Below are 21,797 nucleotides of genomic sequence, written 5' to 3' on the forward strand. Positions count from 1 at the left end.
CCTTACTTACATAAGTATTCAGACCCTTTGATATGAGACGAGAAATTGAGCTTTGGTGTGTTCTATTTCCATTGATCATCCTTGAGATGTTTCTACAACATAAATGGAGTCCATTTGTGGTAAATTCAATTGATTGGACATGATTTGGAAGGCACACACCTGTCTATATAAGGTCTCACAGTTGAGAATGCATGTCAGAGCAAAAAACAATCAATGAGTTTGAAGGAATTGTCCGTAGAGCTCTGGATTGTGTTGAGGCACAGATCTGGGGAAGGGTACCAAAAAATGTCTGCAGCATTGAAGGTCCTCAAGAACTCAGTGGCCTCCATCATTCTTAAATGAGTTTGGAACCACCAAGACTCTTCGTAGAGCTGGGCACCCGGCTAAACTGAGCAATCGGGGGAGAAGGGCCTTGGTCAGGGAGGTGACCAAGAACCCGATAGTCACTCTGACAAAGCTCCAGAGTTCCTCTGTGGAGATGGGAGAAACTTCCAGAAGGACAACCATCTCTGCAGCACTCCACCAATCAGGCCTTTATGGTAGAGTGGCCAGACGGAAGCCACTCAGTAAATGGCACATGACAGCCTGCTTAGAGTTTGCTAATGTCTAATATAATATCTAATTGAACTCTTTGACCTGAATGCCAAGCGTCACATCTGGAGGAAACCTCGAACCATCCCTACGATGAAGCATGGTGGTGGCAGCATCATGCTGTGGGGATGTTTTTCAGCAGCAGGGACGGGAAGACTAGTCAGGATCGAGGGAAAGATGATCGAAGATAAGTACAGAGAGATCCTTGATGAAAACCTGCTCCAGAGCGCTCAGGACCTCAGACGGGGGCAAAGGTTCACCTACAAAAGGACAACGATCCTAAGCACACAGCCAAGACAACGAGGGAGTGGCTTCAGGCCAAGTCTCTGAATGTCCTTGAGTGACCGAGGCAAATCCTGGACTAGAACCCAATCTAACATCTCAGGAGAGACCTGAAAATAGCTGTGCAGCAACGCTCCCCATCCAACCTGACAGACCTTGAGAGGATCTACAGAGAAGAATGGGAGAAACTCCCCAAATACAAGTGTGCCAAGCTTGTAGCGTCAAGACTTGAGGCTGTAATCACTGCCAAAGGTGCTTCAACAAAGTACTGAGTAAAAGGTCTGAATACTTATGAATTATATTTATATTTCAGTTTATTCTTATTTTTATGCATAAAATGTATACAAATCTGTTTTTGCTTTGTCATTATGCGGTAATGCGTGTAGATTGATGAGGACATTTTTTAGTTCATTTTCAATTTTAGAATTAGGCTGTAACGTAACAAAATGTGGAAAAAGTCAATAGGTCTGAATACTTTCCGAATGCATTGTATGAGAGTCAAGTGTTTGTCTCTGTACATTATAATGTATACAGTTGTGTTACATGTGTGTACATCTGCATTGGATATGTCTGTATGTGTATGTGAGTGCGTGCATCAACATGAGGCCAGCCCAGGAAGTGACTCCACCCTGGAGCAATGTACAGAATTTGCCGTAGCACCTCCTGTGGGTCATGGGGGGAAGCCCATTTAGGCTACATGTGTACTGGCAGAAGGAGAGCAGAGCTGGTAAGCTTCACAACGGCCCATAGCTTCTCCATCTTCTCCCTCTCAAAAGACTCCATTGTTCCCAGTGTGGAGAGAGAGAGAGCAGAGGTAAAGGGGGCTGAAGCTGGCGGACTGCGGCAGTGGGCATTGGGACGCTGCCTAAAACCACATGGAGGAGAGAGCAAGACACAGGCCAGCTCTGTGTGCTTCACAGCTCACTGTTGGAGCGCTGCCCCAAGTTAGCAGTGCCGTACGAAAAACTCCGCAACACATCATAAAAATACACACCTAACTGTCAGAGAACCACCCCGGGTGTCGACAGCCAACCAACGGACTCAACGGTCTCAAGCAACCCATACAACCCCCCCGGGGACTGCATTTGACTGTTGTTTGTCTTGATTCACTGGAGCAGTGTTGTAATTTTGTGCATTACCTGACTGGACCAATCAGCTTTCGCCGCCGACTTCTGCAAGCTGGGTAGTGGTGTGTGCTACTTTTACACTAAAGTATGTGGGAAACAGTTTGAGGTAAAAATCGCAGTGTCATGAGCTAATTAATTCCTTGCTGTTTCACCACTACTTATTTGGTGTTCGACATTCTAGGGAGTTACTTGTGAATTTTTTTACTTTAGAAAGTGTCATGGAAACAAATTTGATAAGCAACAGCTAAGAAACAAAGGAGCAACAAAGACAATACAACATTTCAATTCTACCAATGCACACTTTTAAAAAAAAACAGTCGTAAGTCAGTGTATATTTGTGGAGTGTTTTCACTTTTTTATTGAAACAGTATGAACAAACACACTGCAATTAAATAAAAGACTTGAAGAAATCAGACAGTAAAATTAAAGACCTAGAGTTGATAATATGGAGCAAAAGCAGAAAACAAATGTCGTCGCAAACGATTGCAGTGTCTAAAGCGGATTCATTAAACAATTATCATCACTCATTCAGTGCACTTATTAACTGAGTTCTTAAAGCAAGCGGAGCTAAGTTGAGACAATGATTTTTACACCGATTAATGACTACTAACGATTATGAAGAAAATGTGTGTGTATTTTTGCTTGGTATACTCTATCCCAACTAAAGTAAGCAGAAGTACGGTGGATACATTATAAAAGACAATGCTAGCAGAATGGGGGCTGATAACCACTACCTGTACATGGAACACATTTTTTGGTGAAACCCGAAGTCGTCAAAACTGTCCTATTGGAATGGGTGGCAGTTAAAGTACAGTCAATTCATATTAATGTACTTCAACAGTAACATCTCCAAACTATCCAGGGAATACCAGAGACAGTGGCACAAACCCTTCTGCTAAATTTCACAGATATGTACTAGGTTTTTATGTCAGTGTTAAAGCTGGCAGAATGTCACGTTACACTTGCAAATGAGCCGTCTTTTAATTAGCCCCTCGCTAACCCTCAGAACATGAGCACAATGTCAAAACAACTTCTGCATACAGTGCTTCATATAGTTGTTGGAACATTTCTGTAGTGAGGAACTCATTGGCTAGGTGTTAAGGTGACAAAATGCTAATGTGGTTGGTTTTTCAAAGGGATTTTCAGTTAGGTCCATTGGCCACAACAGCTTTTGGCTGCTTTGCAATGTTCCATATACTGAATGCTATAGTGAGCAACTGCAACATATGATAAAGTAATAACTATAGTCCCTTTGCATGGTATATACACCCTATGGAATTCACAACATTCTCTCCCATCTCCTTTTTTCCATATTCCCATTTTGTCTTGTATAGGTCCTCTTCACCAACTCAAATGCACATCTGTGTTAATGTACACACCCTTGCATATGAGAGAGCGTTTTCTACCACAAGTGAGATAATCCCTTACTTATTTTTACAAATCCAAATGAAAGAACCTGAATTTCAATGTGACATCCTGTGGGCAACCTTTTTTCAGTTTGGTTGTTGGTATGGCGGGGTTGCTGTGTGGTTGTACAGGACCGTTGATGTCAATGGCTATGTCTTGGGGTTGGGGGAGAAGAGGAGAGGTGGGCAAACATCCTCCCCCACACACCATCCCCTCCTTTTGTCAACAGTCCAAGATCCTGGTTAAGTTAGAGTGCTGGTAGAATGCTTGTTTAATGACAGGAAATTACATAGATCAGAATTGCCAGAACGTTTTGGGGACTTCCTGTCTTGCAGCCTTTCTCCTCAGGGGCTGAGGGATGAAGCGAGAAGAAGAACGAGAGAGTAAGACAAACAGGCCAACACACATAAACATCTGGTTATGCCTCATAAAAATGTCAGTCGATGATTGTAGAAGATGGATTGGAAAATAAAAAAACATACTTGATTTATGATTTTAAAGATAACAGCACATACAGAACATTACTTTTAGTAGATACTGTAGTTTTTAATGAAATGTCATCATTCATAAATATAAGGAGTCTCCATTGACCCCAAAACGAGGAAATAAAAGCATGGATTCATGTAATTTAATTAATTCACACACCTCAATATACTGGGTGTTATCTTGGTTATGGACACTGTACAGACATTTTGGGCCTGGGATAAGGATATCATTTGTTTTGAATGGTTTTAAATAAGGAGAAACAGACTTGAAATCATGGAATTTGTGAAAGTAAAATGTATGAAATTCCATATCTAGTCAATTCATACAAAGCGTTTCAAAATGGACCAACGACAACAACAAATATCTTTGAATTATTTATCGAGATAGAACATTCAAGAGGACAGCCTTGAATTGCTACTCCGTTTCAGACCAATATGTGATTGACATTGGCAACATAATCAATCGGAAACTGACGATGTAAAGCCAAACGGCTGTGTTGTGGAAAATTCTGCCACCACAGCTGGGAAACCATTTGTCAAATGGACCTACTACCTTAATACATGAGGTGTTGCGCTGACATTTCATCTCAAATAGAGCCACCTGTTTCAGTGAATGAACAATACCTGATGGCTCATGGGCCCATGAGTGGTTGTCTTAGAGAGGAGAAGTAACTAACAGCCTGTCGGACAGTTTGTCTGACGGACAGTTTGTCTACATCCCAAATTATATCCTATTTCCTTTATAGTGCACTACTTTTGAAAGTAGTGCAGGGAATAGGGTGCCATTTGGGATGCAGCCTTTGTTATGTGTCTGTGACGTTGGACCATGGAGAGTCAGGGGGTTAAGATGGTTAACTGGGAAACAATCAAAGAGAGAATTATAGAAACCAAGATGCTCCTTTTTTTGGCAGCCCTTTTCTTAGCAGCAGCAGCAGCAGCAGCAGCAGCAGCAGCAGCCCTATGGCATAGAAAACGCTCCCCGTTAGCAGGCAAGCACATCCCCAGACATGACAGCATTCTCAGAGGAAGAGGTGATGTAGAGAGTACAGCAGCGCTCTGTTGGAACATGCTTCTTGTTCCCATTTAAAAAGTTCATAAATACAACTTCCTTTTCAAAGGAATTCAGACACTTCTAATTGAATCTTTGATTCAAATATATTATGTTCAGAGGACCAGTTATGGTTGAAAAGTGATGCAGGTTGTGTCTTACCTATTAAAACACATTCTTCGTAACAACCCGTACACCAATTTCACCATTGTGGCTTAAAGGGATAGTTTGGCCCTTTATCTACTTCCCCAGAGGCAGATGAACTCAGGATACCATTTTTATGTATCTGCATGCGTAAGTTGTGGAAATATAAGAGTATTATGCATGGTTTTATGGTAGCTTCATGCTTCTACAGCATTATTAGTCCTCTACTAAGATCATGACAAGGCAAACAGGACATGCACACTGTGTATGCGTGCACGTGCATGCCTGCACTCAATCTAGTTCCATATGTGCATCCCTTGGAGGTACTTACGAGTATTTGCCCATTCTTCTCACCACGGCGATCACCACGGCGATGACAACGATCACTGCCACCAATGCACCAATCCCAATACCAACCACTTGTCCAGAGCCCATACCCTCTGTGGAAGGAACACAAAGGCTGAGTTACTCCACCAGACTGACCTCAATAGGGACACAACAACACGTTAGGTGAAAGAACAGGAAGGAAACCGAGAGAAGGAAAAGATAGATGTAAAGAGGGAAATACAGAACAAAGACAAAATCAACTGAAAGGAAATAATTAAAATGAAGGGAGAATGGGGCAAAGCAATCTCATGGTGTCTTGTGCTCTACATATCATTGGCCTCTATTTTATTCCCCTATATGGGAGCAGACAGACTGTAGCATTGGGAGGGTTTCCTCAGTTTCATGGTCTCTCTATATCTATCTAATTACAGATACCTCCTGTCCTGAGATCCTCAGTCCTTACCCTCTGGTTCCTCCACCTCCACCTCCTCCTTAGCCTCTGCAGCTGTCGTGGCCTCGGCTTCGGGCTCCGCCGGGGCCTCGGTGATGATGGCAGGGGCGTTAGTTGTGGCCGCCTCCTGCTTGGCAGCTTCAGTGGCAGGGGCTTCGGTCTCCACAGGAGCGACCTCCGTGGCAGCAGCCTCAGTAGCGGCGGTTTCTTCTCCGGCAGGGGTGTCCGTTACGACATCCTCGGCCGCAGGGGTGTTCGTTACGACATCCTCGGCGGCAGGGGTGTCCGTTACGACATCCTCGGCCGCAGCCTCGGGTTCAGCCGAAGGGGCATGGGTGACTATGGGATCTTCCTCTTTGAGGGACTCGGTGGCCTCGGGAACAGCAGGGGAATCTGTCACCAGCTCTACTGGTGTCACCAGTGTGCCTGACGAGAGGCAAAGAGAGATCAGAGATTGGTAGAGGCAAATTAACAATATTCACACACGCTGAAGAGAGAGACTACATTTGTTGATGACATACTGTACATGATCATTTATTTTTGAATGTGATGTTAATATCCTAAACAACAGCTCGTGGAGTCCTATTCACCATTTGGTTTCTCTGTCATTTCACAATAGTTTTGAAATGTAGTAGCTGGAAAGAGAGAATGACGGTTGGAAAGTCCCTCATTGCAAAGGCATGGTGAAATAATTTGAGAGAAAAACTACGTGAATATTAACATTCTTCCTTGACATTATGTTCCCAGTAGTTTTCTCTCCCAGCCTAAGGCTTGACTCATCAGTAGCAGTGAGAACATGACTGCCACATCCCATGACTGAACAAACATTGGTCCTCCCTCCCTCCTCCCCAGTCCCACCCACCCCTCTCCATCCTGTCTTGGGCCGTGTTTGCGCACTAGCATGCCACACCCTCTGCCTCATTTGCTGTTCATGGAGTCTCCACCTTAACAGGCCCTGGATGGGGACAGCAGGAAGTCAGCAGATGAGGGCATACCATTAAAACACCAATAGGGGTAAGAAACAATGGACAATTCAGTATAAAACAACACAACTACAGTAGGTGCTTAGCAGTTGTTGCGCATTGCTTGAGAAAACGGGATCCAAATTACTCGGATGTGTTGGAATTAGTTGTTTGTGATGTTACCAGAGAGACCAAAGATCTGCACGATCTCAACCTAAATAAAAATCCTCTCATCTGGCCATTTTTGGATGGCAATAACAGTTGGAAAGGAAGCTCTTTGAGCTGAGCTCAGTGGAATGTCAATGCTTGTAGTGAAATGTACTATAATCTATCCTATAATTGTATGAACCCACTTGTAATAAGAATAGCCTCTTTGTTCAAAGCGTTGGACCGCAAAGTAGAAGCTGAGTGAGACCTTACTGTAGCACTCTACAAATCAAGTCCTATCTGTGTCTGTTCCCTTCCAGACCACAACTTGCGTGGACAGCGCAGCTTCGAAATTATTAAGTAGAAGTCCATTTTAGTGGAAGACTGAAATTATGGTAAACCTGCAAAAACTTGCAACATGTTCTGCTGCAGTCTCTCCTTTTTCCTGAGAGTACTCTTTGCCCTTTCAAATCTGCAATATGAAAGTTCTCTGAACTCCGATCTGTCTAAACTTAGAACCTGACATCATTTCTTTGCCGTTTTCCAGTGATTCTTCAAAACCCTTTACAATAGAGAATGCTTTACGAGGTTCAAAATAACTGACTCTCTCTCTCTCTCTCATTGTCCCGCAACTGCCCCATTATTCTTAGTCACCTATTTGCTCTCATTCTCATTAGCAACAAGCAAGTTCAAATATAACAAAATGTTTGTTCTCCAACGACTTTGCTGTTTGTTTGGAAAGTCTGATGATAAAGTGCCATTATGTCCGCTGCTCATAATAAGCTCTAAGTACTATTTCCTTCCAACTGTGCTGGCTAATACAGCTGTGCTAGTGAGTAAGAGAACAGGATTGTTGCCCTGTCTCCCTCTCTCTCCCTCCTCCTTACCACTATGCTTCTCTTTCTCTCTCTCTCTCTTCTCCCCATCTTCTCCCTGCCCTGCCTCCACCCCATGAATGAAGTTGCTCCTGATAAAGATTTTGGGAATGCTGTAACGTTAGCTCTGCAAGAGGAGAGCGGGGCGAGGTGGAGAGGGAGCAAGAGCGGTATAAAAGGGTTGATTGAAGCCGGAACAATATAGAGCCCAGCGGCAGCCACTTTCATTTATTCACTCTCTCACTCATCCTGTTCCATGAACAGGGGCCTAGTTCCACAGTCTGTCTCAGGTTTAATGTCCCATTATAGCCTGACCTCAGAGCAGATGTGTGTGTGACAGAGGAGGCTGGTGGGAGGAGCTATAGGAGGACAGGCTCATTGTAATGGCTGGAATGGAATTAATGGAACGGTATCAAACATATGAAAACCAAATGTTTGACGCTGTTCCACCTATTCTATTCCAGCCATTACAATGAGCCTGTCCTCCTATAGCTCCTCCCACCAGCCTCAACTGGTGTGTGAATGCTTGAGTTTCAGTGTGTGTGTGTGTGTGTGTGTGTGTGTGTGTGTGTATCATCAGCTCCCTAAATCACCGCTGAGCAGTAAAAGTCTGTCTCGATGACCCTGCTTTAAAATTTCTCTCAAACACGATCCTTGGGGAGGAGGGGGGGACCATAAAAGGCAGGCAAACAGGCAAATGGGCGAGAGTGAAAAGTCAGAGAGTGACAGAATACAGCAAAGTGCCGGGAGAAGCGGTGGGGCCCGTATTGGGTCGGGATCCTGCCTGTCGGACAGTTATGGCATCGTGAGGGAGAACAACAGAGAGGGGGAGAGATAAAAATATACATTGTGAGAGAGGGAGAGATAGCAGGACAGATCCATCACTATCAGCTGCCACTGAGGGTCCCCCGTGTGTCTGTGTGTGTCTCTGTGTGTGTGTGTGTGTTGCATGTGTGTGTGTAAGTTTAGGGGGGAGATAGGCCTGTGCTAAGCTGTCTGTAGACAGGTAGGGCCCATCTGCAGATGTATGAGGGAGTGTGTCTGCTATGGTCCCAGAGCCAAAGAATGTTGTTCCTTAGCTGGGGAGGTATCCTCCCATCCCATCTCATCACGGTATGGCATACCCAGAACCACTGGCCTCCCATGCTAACCGTAGGAGTTGCACTTTGAGTTGAGTGGGAGAGGTCTGATACACAGAGTGGAATATTCCCACTGGCTCTTATCTTAGACGCAAAAGTGTCCACATACAGGCCATGTTTTTTTCCTCGAGTAGAGATATCCCACTAGGCAAAAACTGGTTGAATCAACGTTGTTTCCACATTATTTAAAACAGAAAAAATCAAGGTGATGACGCTGAATCGTGGAAAACTTATTGGATTTGCAAAAAGTCATCAACATAAGGAGATTTAGTATTTTTGTTCAGCCAACCTTTAATCTCAATCCAATGACATGGTGACATTTTTGTTGATTTCACGTTGCATTCGCGTTAGTTGACAACTCAACCGAATGTAAATAAAAAATAGACGTTGAACAGTCCTCTTCTGGACAACATAACTGAGGCCACCAAGGGCACAAGACTTCTATCAAGACGTATATCCTGTGAACTTAAAAAATATATAGGCTAAATATCACCAATATATCTCTCAAGCTGACTGCTGCAAAATATTGAGTCCAAAACAAATATAGCGATAAATCCAGTGAAACTCATGAATCTATTATTAAGTCAACTTTAACAGTACATTAAGTTAACCCCCCCTTTTCTCCCTCCTCTTGGCAGCAGCTAATAGGAATTCTTTATTTAATTTTTTTTATTTGGATTTAACCAGGTAGGCCAGTTGAGAACAAGTTCTCATTTACAACTGCGACCTGGCCAAGATAAAGCAAAGCAGTACGACACAAACAACACAGAGTTACACATGGAATAAACAAACGTACAGTCAATAACACAATAAAAAAGTATATATACAGTGTGTGCAAATGAAGTACGATTAGGGAGGTAAGGCAATAAATAGGCCATAGTGGCGAAATAATTACAATTAAGCAATTAAACACTGGAGTGATAGATGTGCAGAAGTTGAATGTGCAAGTAGAGATACCGGGGTGCAAAGGAGCAAAATAAATAACAATATGGGGATGAGGTAGTTGGGTGGGCTAATTACAGATGGGCTATGTACAGGTGCAATGATCTGTAAGCTGCTCTGACAGCTGATGCTTAAAGTTAGTGAGGGAGATATAAGTCTCCAGCTTCAGTTATTTTTGCAATTCGTTCCAGTCATTGGCAGCAGAGAACTGGAAGGAAAGCGGCCAAAGGAGGAGTTGGCTTTGGGGATGACCAGTGAAATATACCTGCTGGAGCGCGTGCTACGGGTGGGTGCTGCTATGGTGACCAGTGAGCTGAGATAAGGCGGGGCTTTACCTAGCAAAGACTTATAGATGACCTGGAGCCAGTGGGTTTGGCTACGAATATGAAGCGAGGGCCAGCCAACGAGAGCATACAGGTCACAGTGGTGGGTAGTATATGGGCTTTGGTGACAAAACGGATGGCACTGTGATAGACTGCCTCCAATTTGCTGAGTAGAGTGTTGGAGGCTATTTTATAAATGACATCGCCGAAGTCAAGGATCGGTAGGATAGTCAGTTTTACGAGGGTATATTTGGCATCATGAGTGAAGGAGGCATTGTTGCGAAATAGGAAGCCGATTCTAGATTTCATTTTGGATTGGAGATGCTTAATGTGAGTCTGGAAGGAGAGTTTACAGTCTAACCAGACACCTAGGTATTTGTAGTTGTCCACATATTCTAAGTCAGAACCGTCCAGAGTAGTGATGCTAGACGGGCAGGCCGGTAGCGATCGGTTGAAGAGCATGCATTTAGTTTTACTTGCATTTAAGAGCAGTTGGAGGCCACGGAAGGAGTGTTGTATGGCATTAAATCTCGTCTGGAGGTTAGTTAAGTGTCCAAAGAAAGAAGTATACAGAATGGTGTTGTCTGTGTAGAGGTGGATCAGAGAATCACCAGCAGCAAGAGCGACATAATTGATGTATTCAGAGAAAAGAGTCGGCCCGAGAATTGAACCCTGTGGCACCCCCATAGAGACTGCCAGAGGTCCGGACAACAGGCCCTCCGATTTGACACACTGAACTCTGTCTGAGAAGTAGTTGGTGAACCAGGTGAGGCAGTCATTTGAGAACCCAAGGCTGTTGAGTCTGCCGATAAGATTGCGGTGATGGACAGAGTCAAAAGCCTTGGCCAGGTCGATGAATACGGCTGCACAGTATTGTCTTTTAATCGATGGCGGTTATGATATTGTTTAGGACCTTGAGCGTGGCTGAGGTGCACCCATGACCAGCTCGGAAACCATATTGCACAGCGGAGAAGGTACGGTGGGATACGAAATGGCCGGTGATCTGTTTGTTAACTTGGATTTCGAAGACCTTGGAAAGGCAGGGTAGGATAGATATAGGTCTGTAACAGTTTGGGTCTAGAGTGTCTCCCCCTTTGAAGAGGGGGATGACCGCGGCAGGCTTTCCAATCTATGGGAATCTCAGACGATACGAAAGAGAGGTTGAACAGGCTAGTAATAGGGGTTGCAACAATTGTGGCGGATAATTTTAAAAAGAGAGGGTCCATATTGTCTAGCCCAGCTGATATGTAGGGGTCCAGATTTTGCAGCTCTTTAAGAACATCAGCTATCTGGATTTGGGTGAAGGAGAAATGGGGGAGGCTTGGGCAAGTTGCTGTGGGGGGGGGGGGTGCAGAGCTGTTGACCGGGGTTGGGGTAGCCAGGTGGAAAGCATGGCCAGCCGTTGAAAAATAAAAAAATGCTTATTGAAATTCTCGATTATAATAGATTTATCAATGGTGACAGTGTATCCTAGCCTCAGTGCAGTGGGCAGCTGGGAGGTGCTGCTCTTATTCTCCATGGACTTTAGTGTCCCAGAACTTTTGGGAGTTTGTGCTTCAGGATGCACATTTGTTTGAAAAAGCTAGTCATGGCTTTCCTAACTGCCTGTGTGTATTGGTTCCTACTTCCCTGAAAAGTTGCATATAATAAATACAGCAATGTGAATTGAGATGGCTTAAAAGGAGCCACAATAAATATATCAAGTTAAAGTCCAGAAACACATTATTAATGATACCATCAGTTCACTGTTTTATAAGTTTCTATGCAGTCATATGTTTTTTTCTTTCTTCTCTTCACTGTGTCTGGGCCTGTGGTGTAGGTGTAAGAGGAGTGAGACATTCATGTTCATGCTGACAGTGTAGACACACAAGCCCTTGGTTTGGCTATGTTGTGGAGGTGCCCCCTTGGCCTAATGGCTGGACTGAATTACCCTCTCTGTCAGTGCCTGCCACACCAAACTACACCTCTGTCTGGGGCTACTGCGTTCACAAGCTAAAATAGCCTCCACCTTGGCTGACTCAAACAGATCTGTATTTTCTCTCCACACAGATTTGGCATAAAACAGGCAAGCCTACAACTTCAAACTTGAAACTTTTGATAGCTTAAAAAAGGCACGCTGGTGCCGTAAGAGATGCTTTCCTGAGTTGATTTTACAGCCCACGTCTCATACAGTGCATTCGGAAAGTATTCAGACCACTTTACTTTTTCCACCTTTTGTTATGTTACAGCCTTATTCTAAAATTGATTAAATTGTTGTTTTTTCCCTCATCAATCTACAAACAATGCCCCATAATGACAAAGTAAAAACAAGTTAAGACATTTTTTGCACATTTATTACAAATAAAAACTGAAATATCACATTTACATAAGTATTCAGACCCTTTACTCAGTACTTTGTTGAAGTACCTCTGGCCGCGGTTACAGCCTCGGGTCTTCTTGGGAATGACGCATGATGGCACTGACAGAGATAGTCGCCTCGCTTCAGGTCCTTAGGAAACTATGCAGTAATTTGTTTTTTTATGTATTATTTCTTACATTGTTAGCCCAGAAAATCTCAAGTGTTATTACATACAGCCGGGAAGAACTATTGGATATAAAAGCGACGTCAACTTACTAACTTTACGACCAGGAATACGACTTTCCCGAAACGGATCCTTTGCTCGGACCTCCACCCTGGACATGGAATCTTATCCCAGAGGCCGACCCAAAACAACGTCGTCGCCGCAGGAGAGGCAGACGGAGCGGCCTATTGGTCAGACTTAGAAGGCGAGCACACCATCCACCGCTTCCGAGCATGTTACTCGCCAATGTCTAATCTCTAGACAACAAGGTGAACGAAATTAGTGCACGAGTTGCCTTCCAGAGAGACATCAGCGATTATAACATTCTCTGTTTCATGGAAACATGGCTCACTCGGGATATGTTGTCAGAGTCGGTGCAGCCACCCGGATTCTTCGCACATCGCGGTGACAGAAACAAACATCTCTCTGGTAAGAAGATGTGCGGGGGTGTATGCCTTATGATTAACGACTCATGGTGTAATCATAACAACATACAGGAACTCAAGTCCTTTTGTTCACCTGACCTAGAATTCCTTACAATCAAATGCCGATCGCATTATCTACCAAGGGAATTCTGTTAGATTATAGTCACAGCCGTGTATATCCCCCCCAAGCAGAAACCACGACGGCCCTGAAAGAACTTCTATGTTAACTGGAAACCATATATCCTGAGGCTGCATTTATTGTAGCTGGGGATTTTAACAAAGTTAATCTGAGAACAAGGCTTCCTAAATTCTATCAGCATATTGAATGCGTGACACAAGCTGGTAGCATTCTGGACCATTGCTACTCTAACTTGCGCGATGCATAGAAAGCCCTCGCCTACCCTCGGCAAATCTGACCATGACTCCATTTTGTTGCTCCCAGCCTATAGACAGAAACTAAAACAGGAAACGCCCGTGCTCAGATCTATCCAATGCTGGTCTGACTAATCGGATTCCACGCTTCAAGATTGCTTCCATCACGTGGACTGGGATATGTTCCAGGAAGCCTCAGACAATAACATTGATGCATACGCTGACTCGGTGAGCCAATTTATTAGCAAGTGCATCGGTGATGGTGTACCCACTGTGACTATTAAAACCTTCCCTAACCAGAAACAGTGGATTGATGGCAGCATTCGCGAAAAACTGAAAGCGCGAACCACCGCTTATAATCATGGCAAGGCGACTGGAAACATGACCGAATACAAACAGTGTAGCTATTCCCTCCGCAAGGCAATCAAACAAGCAAAGCGTCAGTATAGAGACAAAGTAGGGTCACAATTCCACGGCTCAAACACTAGACGTATGTGGCAGGGTCTACAGTCAATCACGGATTACAAAAAGAAAACTAGCCCCGTCGCGGACATTGACGTCTTGCTCCCAGACAAATTAAATAACTTCTTTGTTCGCTTTGAGGACAATACCGTGCCACTGACGGCCCGCTACCAAAGCCTGTGGGCTCTCCTTCTCCGTGGCCAACATGAGTAAAACATTTAAACGTGTTAACCCTCGCAAGGCTGCCGGGCCAGACAGCATCCCTAGCCGCGTCCACAGAGCATGCGCAGACCAGCTGGCTGGTGTGTTTACGGACATATTCAATCAATCCCTATGCCAGTCTGCTGTTCCCACATGCTTCAAGATGTCCACCATTGTTACTGTCTCCAAGAAAGCTAAGGTAACTGAACTAAATGACTATCGCCCCGTAGCACTCACTTCTGTCATCATGAAGTGCTTTGAGAGACTAGTCAAGGATCATATCACCTCCACCCTACCTGATACCCTAGATCCACTCCAATTTGTTTACCGCCCAAATAGGTCCACAAACCACGCAATCGCCATCACACTGCACACTGCCCTATCCCATCTGGACAAGAGGAATACCTATGTAAGAATGCTGTTCATTAAATACAGCTCAGCATTTAACACCATAGTACCCTCCAAACTCATCATTAAGCTTGAGACCCTGAGTCTTGATCCTGCCCTGTGCAACTGGGTCCAGGCCGCCCCCTGGTGTTGAAGGTAGGAAACAACATCTCCACCCCGCTGATCCTCAACACTGGGGCCCCATAAGGGTGTGTTCTCAGCCCTCTCCTGTACTCCCTGTTCACCCACGACTGCGTTGCCATGCACGCCTCCAACTCAAATCATCAAATTTGCAGATGACGCTACAGTGGTAGGCTTGATTACCAACAACAACGAGACGGCCTACAGGGAGGTGGTGAGGGCCCTCGGAGGTGTCAGGAAAATAACCTCTCACTCAACATCAACAAAACAAAGAAGATGATCGTGGACTTCAGGAAACAGCGGAGGGAGCATCCCCCCATCCACATCGACGGGACAGTAGTGGAGAAGGTGGAAAGTTAAGTTCCTCGGCGTACACATCACGGGCAAACTGAAACGGTCCACCCACACAGACAGCGTGGTGAAGAAGGCACAACAGCTCCTCTTCAAACTCAGGAGGCTGAAGAATTTTGGCTTATCACCTAAAACACAAGAGCATCTTGTCGGGCTGTATCACCGCCTGGTACGGCAACTGCTCCGCCCACAACCACAAGGCTCTCCAGAGGGTAGTGCGGTCTGTACAACGCCTCACCGGGGACAAACTACCTGCCCTCCAGGACACCTACAGCACCCGATGTCACAGGAAGGCCAAAAAGATCATCAAGGACAACAACCACCCGAGCCACTGCCTGTTCACCCCGCTATCATCCAAAAGGCGAGGTCAGTACAGGTTCATCGAAACTGGGACCGAGAGACTAAAAAACAGCTTCTATCTCAAGGCCATCAGACTGTTAAACAGCCATCACTAACAGAGTGGCTGCAGTCAACATACAGACTCAAATCTCTGGCCACTTTAATACATTTAATAAATAGATTTAATAAAAGGTATCACTAGTCACTTTAAATAAATCCACTTTAATAAAGTCTACATCTCCTACATTACTCATCTCATAGGTATATACTGTATTCTATAGCATCTACTGCATCTTGCCTATGCCGCACGGTCATCACTCGTCCATATATTTACATGTACATATTCCTATTCATCCCTTTACATTTGTGTGTATAAGCTAGTCATTGTGAATTTGTTAGATTACTTGTTAGATATTACTGCACATTCGGAACTAGAAGCACAAGCATTTCGCTACACTTGCATTAACATCTACTAACCATGTGTATGTGACCAATAAAATTTGATTTGATTTTACAACCTTAACACACCTGTTTCTCCCATTCTTCTCTGCAGATCCTCTCAAGCGCTGTCAGGTTGGATAGGGAGCGTCACTGCACAGCTACTTTCAGGTCTCTCCAGAGATGTTCGATTGGGTTCAAGTCCGGGCTCTGGCTGGGCCACTCAAGGACATTCAGAGACTTGGCCCGAAGCCACTCCTGCCCTGTCTTGGCTGTGTGCTTAGGGTTGTTGTCCTATTGGAAGGTGACCTTGGCCCCAGTCTGAGGTCCTGAGTGTTCTGGAGCAGGATTTCATCAAGGATCTCTCCGTAATTTGCTCTTTCCCTCGATCCTGACTATTCTTCCCAGTCCCTGTCGCTGAAAAACATCCACGCAGCATGAAGCTGCCACCACCATGCTTCTCCGTAGGTATGGTTCCAGGTTTCCTCCAGATGTGACGCTTGGCATTCAGTCCAAGGAGTTCAATCTTGGTTTCATTAGACCAGAGAATCTTCTTTCTCATAGTCAGTTCATTAGGTGCCTCTTGGTTAACTCCAAGTGGGCCGTCATGTGCCTTTCACCGAGGAGTGGCTTCCGTCTGGCCATTCTACCATAAAGGCAGTGGTGGAAAAAGTACGCAATTGCCATACTTGAGTAAAAGTATAGATACCTTAATAGAAAGTTACTCAAGTAAAAGTAAAAGTCACCCAGTAAAATACTATTTGAGTAAAAGTCTAAAAGTATTCGGTTCTAAATATACTTAAGTATCAAAAGTAAAAGTATAAATACTTTCAAATTCCTTATATTAAGCAAAGCAGACGGAACCATTTTCTTGTTTTTAAAATGTATTGATAGCCAGGGGCACATTCCAACACTCAGACATAATTTACAAACGATGCATTTGTTTTTAGTGAGTCCGCCAGATCAGAGGCAATAGAGATGACCAAGTATTCTCTTGGGTGTCAAGGAAAAAGTAGTGAGTAAAAAGCACATTATTTTCTTTAAGAATGTAGTGAAGTAATACTAAAATATAAAACAGTAAAATAAAGTACAGATGCCCCATACTTTAAAGTTTTTCTACTTAAGTACTTTACACCACTGCATAAAGGACTGATTGGTGGAGTGCACCAGAGATGGTTGTCCTTCTAGAAGGTTCTCCCATCTCCACAGAGGAACTCTGGAGCTCTGTCAGAGTGACCATCGGCTTCTTGGTCACCTCCCTGACCAAGGCCCTTCTCCCCTGATTGCTCAATTTGGCAAGGTGGCCAGCTCTAGGAAGAGTCTTGGTGGTTCCAAACTTCTTCCATTTAAGAATGATGAAGGCCACTGTATTCTTGGGGACCTTCAATGCTGCAGAATTTTTTTGGTACGCTTCCCCAGATCTGTGCCTCGACAAAATCCTGTCTCAGAGCTCTACACACAATTCCTTCAACCTCATGGCTTAGTTTTTACTCTGACATGCACTGTCGACTGTGGGACCTTATATAGACAGGTGTGTGCCTTTCCAAATCATGTCCAATCAATTGAATTTACCACAGGTTGACTCCAATCAAGTTGTAAAAACATCTCAAGGATGATCAATGGAAACAGGATGCACCTGAGCTCAATTTTGAGTCTCAAAGCAAAGGGTCTGAATACTTACGTAAATAAGGTATCTGTTTTTATTTTTTTTATATATGTGCAAAAATGTCTAAAAACCTGTTTTCGCTTTGTCATGATGGGGTATTGAGTGTAGATTGATGAAGATAAAAATGTATTTAATTGATTTTAGATTAAGGCTGTAACGTAACAACATTTGGAAACAGTCAAGGGGTCTGAATACTTTCCGAATGCACTGTGTGTGGTGTGTGAGGGCACACTTGAATCACTTTACAAGCAGGCATGGACAGAGGGCACTGACCCGGATCTGTAGCCAGATGTGCTGGAGTGAGTCTTTTAAAGGCGAGCGGCTCTGACAAAGCTCATTTTGAGCCAGGAGGGGCTTGGGAGAGGAATGCATAGGGAGTCAACTGGGTAAAAAGAATCAACAGGCTCTTTTCGGAGCATGTGCAGGTTTTTCTACTTATTTGATTCATGTTATTTTTATTTTAATTGTCAGGGCGTGGAGCAGAGAGGAGCATCTTTAAGAGTTAACGCTCTTCCAAATGGGCCTTCGTGAAAAGGGCTGCGTCTGGTCGGTAAAGGTTGCCGTTTAAAAATAAACCCCCCTCAACTGCGCGGCCCTAGACTCATCAACCGGGAGTAGGGGGAATGTAGGAGAGGAGGGGGCGGCCGGAGTGGGGTTTGAGGGGGGCTGGTAAAGCTTGATACCCTGCCAAAGATGGGTAAATGTGGAGGGGGCGGTGGGCCATGGCAGTCTAACAACATGCGGTAGAGGTGGGGCAGCAGGCAGCAGCCCTCCCTGTTAAGCCCTCACGTAGCCGGGTGTTCTCTCTCCCGGTCCCATCCATATGACAGTCTTAAATATAGAGCTACTTTCTATTAATACCCACACACAAACTAGCCCTTCTGTACTCTGTCTCTGCTCACTTTCCTCCCTCCCTCCCCATGGGGAAAGGCTTTCCTACCTAGGACTTGCAAGGGAGAGTCGGAGAGGGAAAGAGAAAGATAGGGAGGGTAAAGCTTTCGGATAAACGTGTACAGTGTGTATACTTGGTCAGACCCGAGCACTGTTTGGTAGCCTTCCAAAGGATATTCCTTTTTCTCCCTGTCGGCGGCCAAGAAATCATGAGCACGAGGCACAAGACCTCGCACCATTACATCACATTCCCCCTTGTGTCTCCGAATCCAACTTTCCTCCTCACCGAGGCTTGGGGAAGGAGTGTGGGGGGAGGGAGAGAGAGGGAACTGTTAGAATCGACACAGACTATCCACCCAGTCGCCCCTCTTTATTACATTAACACCCTCGGCCAAAGCTCTTCTTTTTCCATTCAGGATGATCCAAAGCAATTCACTGCTAAATTAAACGCACACCTTATATTTAGAGGAGAATACAAGAGGCCAATACCACAGCTGTACACATTTCAAATGAAAAAATAACTACTGTGAAAAACAAAATAAACTACACATCAATCAAACCAAAAAGGTGTTTTCACTTTTCCTTGAGAAAGAAGGACAAAGAACTAAGAGCAGCCCCAAGATTCAAATTCACGACGCGGCAGGATACAAGCCAAACAGACAAAGGGTGTGTGAGTATGATAAGAGATGTGTGGTGTGGGAGTGTGAAAGTCAGGCAGAGTGGCCAGACAGAAAAGACACAGTGTGCCATGAGGGCTCGAGCCCTGGGTGTTGACTTACTTGCGTGTGCGACGCCACAGAGGGGGCCGACCAGGGCCAGCAGAAGCAGCAGCTGAACTTTGATCATGATGTCAAGTAGTCTTCTCCTCTGGTTAATGGTGTACAGAGACCCCCAGGGCAAAGAGCAACACTAGACCCTTTCACACACAGCACCACATGCACTGGCGTCTCCAGGGAGATAGCAAAAAAAGAAATGTCTTGAGGAAAAAGTTTCCAAAAATGTCCCAGGGAACTTGTTGCAGTTGTAGATAGAGACACGGACGGTCAGCAGCAGTAACGGCAGACAGCACGGCTTTGGAGGCTGAGGGAGAAAGGCGTGGAACGCTCGATGGATGTCGACAGGGCAGGAGAGAGAGCGAGAGAGCGAGAGAGAGAGAGAGAGAAAAGGTCTGGCTGGCTACTTGGTAGAATGGAGAAAGACAGGCACAGGGCAAGGGAAAGAGAGAGAGTGAGTGTGTCGGGAGTGGAGGACGGGTGTTGGTACTTTCGGGGGGTGTGATGGTGAGCAGGGGGCTGGGCAGTGTAAGGTGGTCTCTGCCCTGGTGCTGCCTCCCTACTTGAACAGTCCAGTCAGCTGCTGACTGCGGACTGCCCTGCAATACCAGCAGCACACACAGAAATATATAAATAAATACACCAATATATTTATACACACAAGGTAGACACCACAAAAACGTACGCAATTAGTTGCATGCAAATATACCCTCAAAACAGACACCTTCTTTCCACACAAAATAAATAAACATGCAGCACAACAGAAAAACAATTCCATTCCTCAGCTACTAGGTCTAGGCATAACGCCATTTGAGAAATGTTTTGACTAAACTTTTATAAATGAATAAAAGAAATATGAAATATCTTGAGTCAATAAGTGTTCAACCCATTTATTATGGCAAGCCTAAATAAGTTCAGGAGTAAAAATGTGCTTAACAAGTCACATAATAAGTTGCATTGCCTCTGTGTGCAATAATAGTGTGATTTTTGAATGACTACCTCATCTCTGTACCCCACACATACAGATAATTGTAAGGTCCCTCAGTCGAGCAGTGAATTTCAAACACAGATTCAACCACAAAGACCAGGGAGGTTTTCCAATGGCTCGCAAAGAAGGGCACCTATTGGTAGATGGGTCAAAATTGAATATCCCATTTTGAAGTCGTTAATTACTTTGCATGGTGTATCAATACACCCAGTCACTACAGAGATACAGGAATCCTTCCTAACTCAGTTGCCGGAGAGGAAGGAAACAGATTTAACCAATGGTGACTTTAAAACAGTTAGAGTTTAATGTCTGTGATAGGAGAAAACTGAGGATGGATCAACAACATTGTAGTTACTCCACAATACTAACCTAATTGACAGTGAATGGAAAGAAGCCTGTACAGAATACAAATATTCCAAAGCATGCTTCCTATTTGCAGAAAGGCACGAAAGTAAAACTGCAACAAACAAAAAAATGTTTGGGGCAAATCCAAAATAACACATCACTGAGTTCTTTCAAGCATGGTGGTGGCTGCATCATGTTATGGGAATGCTTGTCATTGGCAAGATAGAGGAAAACCTGGTTCAGTCTGCTTTCCAGACAAATTCACCTTTCATCAGGACAATAACCCTAAACACAAGGCCAAATATACACTAGTTGCTTACCAAGACGTCATTGAATATTCCTGAGTGGCCTAGTTACAGTTTTGACTTAAATCCACGTGAAAATCTATGGCAAGACTTGAAAATGGCTGTCTAGCAATGATCAACAACCAACTTGACAGAGCTTGAAGAATTTAAAGAATAATGTGCAAATATTGTACAATCCAGGTGTGCAAAGCTGTTAGAGACTTACCTAGAAAGACTCACTACTGTAATCGCTGCCAAAGGTGATTCTAATATGTATTAATATAGGGGGTTGAACACTTATTTAAGATAGTGTTTTATTTTTCATTATTATTTTTCTTCTTACAAATGTTAGATTTTTTCTTCCACTTTGACATTAAAGTATTTTGTACAGATTGTTGACAAAGAAATGACAATTTAATCAATTTTAATCTGACTTTGTAACGCAACAAAATGTGGAAAAAGTAAAGGGGTGTCAATACTTTCTGAAGGCACTATTTGTGTATTGAATATGTAATAATGAAAGAGAAGGACTGCTGTTTTTAATGTGGTCAAGTTTTTGTGGATGAGGTGGAACAATTATTGTTATCCATCAATAATGATAAGCCACCAGGTATAGACAACGTAGATGGGAAACTATTGAGAATGGTAGGAAACTGTATTGCCACCCTTATTTGCCATGTCTTTAACCAAAGCCTAAAGGAGTGTGTGTCCACAGGAAGGAAGCTAAAGTAATTCCACCACCTAAAAATAGTAAAGCACCCGTTGGTGGCTCGAACAGCCGCCCAATCCGATTGCTGTCTGTTCAAAGTAAACTGATGTAGTAAATTGTGTTTGAACAAATACAATGCTATTTTTCAAAGAACAAGTTAACTACTGACTTTCAGCATGCATATAGGAAAGGGCACTCAACATACAGTGGGGAG

General features: G+C 44.1%; 1 protein-coding gene across 1 annotated transcript; it reads right to left on the reverse strand.

The window, feature by feature from the left end:
* Positions 1-2,330: 2,330 nt before the first annotated feature.
* Positions 2,331-19,810, reverse strand: LOC139557225 (cytochrome c1-like). The gene is made up of 4 exons (XM_071371744.1): positions 19,264-19,810; positions 5,875-6,288; positions 5,416-5,524; positions 2,331-3,758 (listed from the first exon to the last, which is right to left on the reverse strand). The coding sequence occupies exons 1-4, from the start codon at positions 19,328-19,330 to the stop codon at positions 3,752-3,754; spliced, it is 597 nt and encodes a 198-aa protein (XP_071227845.1). The 5' UTR covers positions 19,331-19,810; the 3' UTR covers positions 2,331-3,751.
* Between the last annotated feature and the right edge of the window lie 1,987 nt (positions 19,811-21,797).

This window comes from Salvelinus alpinus, chromosome 28, assembly GCF_045679555.1.
Source record: "Salvelinus alpinus chromosome 28, SLU_Salpinus.1, whole genome shotgun sequence".
NCBI lineage: Eukaryota > Metazoa > Chordata > Actinopteri > Salmoniformes > Salmonidae > Salvelinus > Salvelinus alpinus.

Coding starts and splice junctions, on each gene's coding strand:
- LOC139557225 (XM_071371744.1), bottom strand. CDS start 19,330: ATGATCAAAGTTCAGCTGCTGCTTCTGCTGGCCCTGGTCGGCCCCCTC. Junction 6,289..19,263: donor CTGTGGCGTCGCACACGCAA/GTAAGTCAACAC, acceptor GCCTCTCGTCAG/GCACACTGGTGACACCAGTA. Junction 5,525..5,874: donor GGAGGTGGAGGAACCAGAGG/GTAAGGACTGAG, acceptor TTCCTTCCACAG/AGGGTATGGGCTCTGGACAA.